The following is a 2,163-nucleotide window of genomic DNA, read 5'->3' as shown; positions in this document are numbered from 1 at the left end:
ATGTCAGCTCACGGCAAGACAAGTTATGTCATAGCCCACAAAATCGGCAGAAACAGTAAACCATTTTCTGGTGGAGAGTTTATTAAGGAGTGCTTGTTGGACTCTGCAGAACTAATATGCCCGGAGAAAAAGGAGGCGTTTGAGAATGTGCCCCTCTCCCGACGCACTGTAATGAGAAGGATTGGGGACATCGCGAGAAATCTGGAGCTTCAGCTGCAGACTTTTTTTCCCTTAGCTTTGGATGAGAGTTGCGACGGAGGTGACAGAGCCCAAATACTCACCTTCATACATGAGATAACTACAGATTTTAAAATCACGGAGGAACTGGCAGCCATGCAGTCAATGAAGGGAACAACTGGTAATGATTTGTTCACAGAGGTAAATGCATGTTTGGACACATTGGGACTAAAATGGGACAAGCTGTCGGGTGTGACAACGGATGGTTGTCCAAATCTAATGGGAAAAAATGTTGGACTCTTAAAGAGAATGCAGGATAAAGTGACAGAAATTGTCCTTGAACAGCAATTGGTATTTTTGCATCGTATTATACATCAAAAGTGCTGTGTAAGTCAGTGTTAAAAATTAACCGTATGGTTGATGTTGTAAGTAAAATAGTTAACTTCATCAGGGCTTTGAATTAGAGGGGGTAAATTCAGAACAGAAATGCAGAGACATTTCTTCAGCCAGAGAGTGGTGAGCCTGTGGAATTCATCGCCGCAGAGTGCAGTGGAGGCTGGGACGCTAAATGTCTTCAAGGCAGAAATTGATAAATTCTTGATGTCACAAGGAATTAAGGGCTACGGGGAGAATGCGGGTAAGTGGAGTTGAAATGCCCATCAGCCATGATTGAATGGCGGAGTGGACTCGATGGGCCGAATGGCCTTACTTCCACTTCTATGTCTTATGGTCTTATGGTCTTATCACAGGCAGTTTGTTGCACTTTGAGGAAAATGAGACTGAACATTGTGACATAGGCTACCACACAGCTGTCAGGTGGCTCAGCCTGGGCAAAATACTGAAAAGTGTATGGGACCAGAGAGAAGAGATTCAAGATTTGTGTGTGAAGAAAGGGAATGGCATTCCACGGCTTTCAGGTGCAGGCTTGATTGCAGACCTTGCTTTTGCTGTTGATGTGACTGCACTTATGAATGAAATAAATGTGAAATTGCAGTGCAAGGACCTTTTTGTGCATGAAATGTACAATTTGGTGAAGGCTTTTATGAGAAAGTTGCAGCTTCTCTCAAGCCAAATGGAGGACAACATTCTCACCCACTTGCCAACACTGAAGGTAGCTGCACCTTCAGCTGATCACCTCCAGAGGTGCTTATCTATGTTAGAAGCACTGCATGGTGAATTTTCAAGGCCATTTCAAGACTTTAAAATGGTTGAGAATGAAATGCATGTGATTTTTTCCCCATTTACATGCAATGTGGAGAATGCACCTAGTGATGTTCAGCTTGAACTGCTTGATCTGCAGTCTGACACACTTCTGGCAGAGTACTTCAGGTCAGTCTCACTGCTTGATTTTTACTCTTCCCTCAAAGAGGAGAACTTTCCACACATGAGGAGGCATGCTCAGAATATTCTAGTCCTCTTTGGATCTACCTATATATGCGAACAGACATTCTCAGTGATGAACTTCGACAAATCCAAAAACAGATCCTCTATGATTGATGATCACCTGTCAGCTGTCCTTCGCATATCCACCTCAGACTTGTTCAAGCCCAAAACAGACTGGGTTTTTCTCATTTAACAAGTAAAATGAACTGAAAAACATCAAAAGCACTTATTGTTTTTTGTATAGAGTCAGAGAGATGTACAGCATGGATACAGACCCTTCAGTCCAACCCGTCCATGCCGACCAGATATCCCAACCCAATCTAGTCCCACCTGCCAGTACCCGGCCCATATCCCTCCAAACCCTTCCTATTCATATACCCATCCAAATGCCTCCTAAATGTTGCAATTGTACCAGCCTCCACCACATCCTCTGGCAGCTCATTCCATGCATGTACCAACCTCTGCGTGAAAACGTTGCCGCTTAGGTCTCTTTTATATCTTTCCCCTCTCACTCTAAACCTATGCCCTCTCGTTCTGGACTCCCTGGGAAAAGACTTTGTCTATTTATCCTATCTATGCCCCTCATAGTCTTGTAAACCTCTA

General features: G+C 43.7%; 1 protein-coding gene across 1 annotated transcript; it reads left to right on the top strand.

The window, feature by feature from the left end:
* LOC148147995 (general transcription factor II-I repeat domain-containing protein 2A-like) lies at positions 1 to 1,753 on the top strand. Its single transcript, XM_087993998.1, has 2 exons — positions 1 to 358; positions 927 to 1,753. Exons 1-2 carry the CDS (start codon positions 1 to 3, stop codon positions 1,751 to 1,753), a joined length of 1,185 nt encoding a protein of 394 aa, XP_087850124.1.
* The last annotated feature ends 410 nt before the right edge of the window (positions 1,754 to 2,163 follow it).

This window comes from Chiloscyllium plagiosum, unplaced genomic scaffold (assembly GCF_037043375.1).
Source record: "Chiloscyllium plagiosum isolate Xiang-an unplaced genomic scaffold, Cpla_swu_hap1 HiC_scaffold_14, whole genome shotgun sequence".
NCBI classification, from domain to species: Eukaryota; Metazoa; Chordata; class Chondrichthyes; order Orectolobiformes; family Hemiscylliidae; genus Chiloscyllium; species Chiloscyllium plagiosum.
Note: the sequence above shows the minus strand (reverse complement) of the source record. Positions and strands in the feature narration are given on the sequence as shown.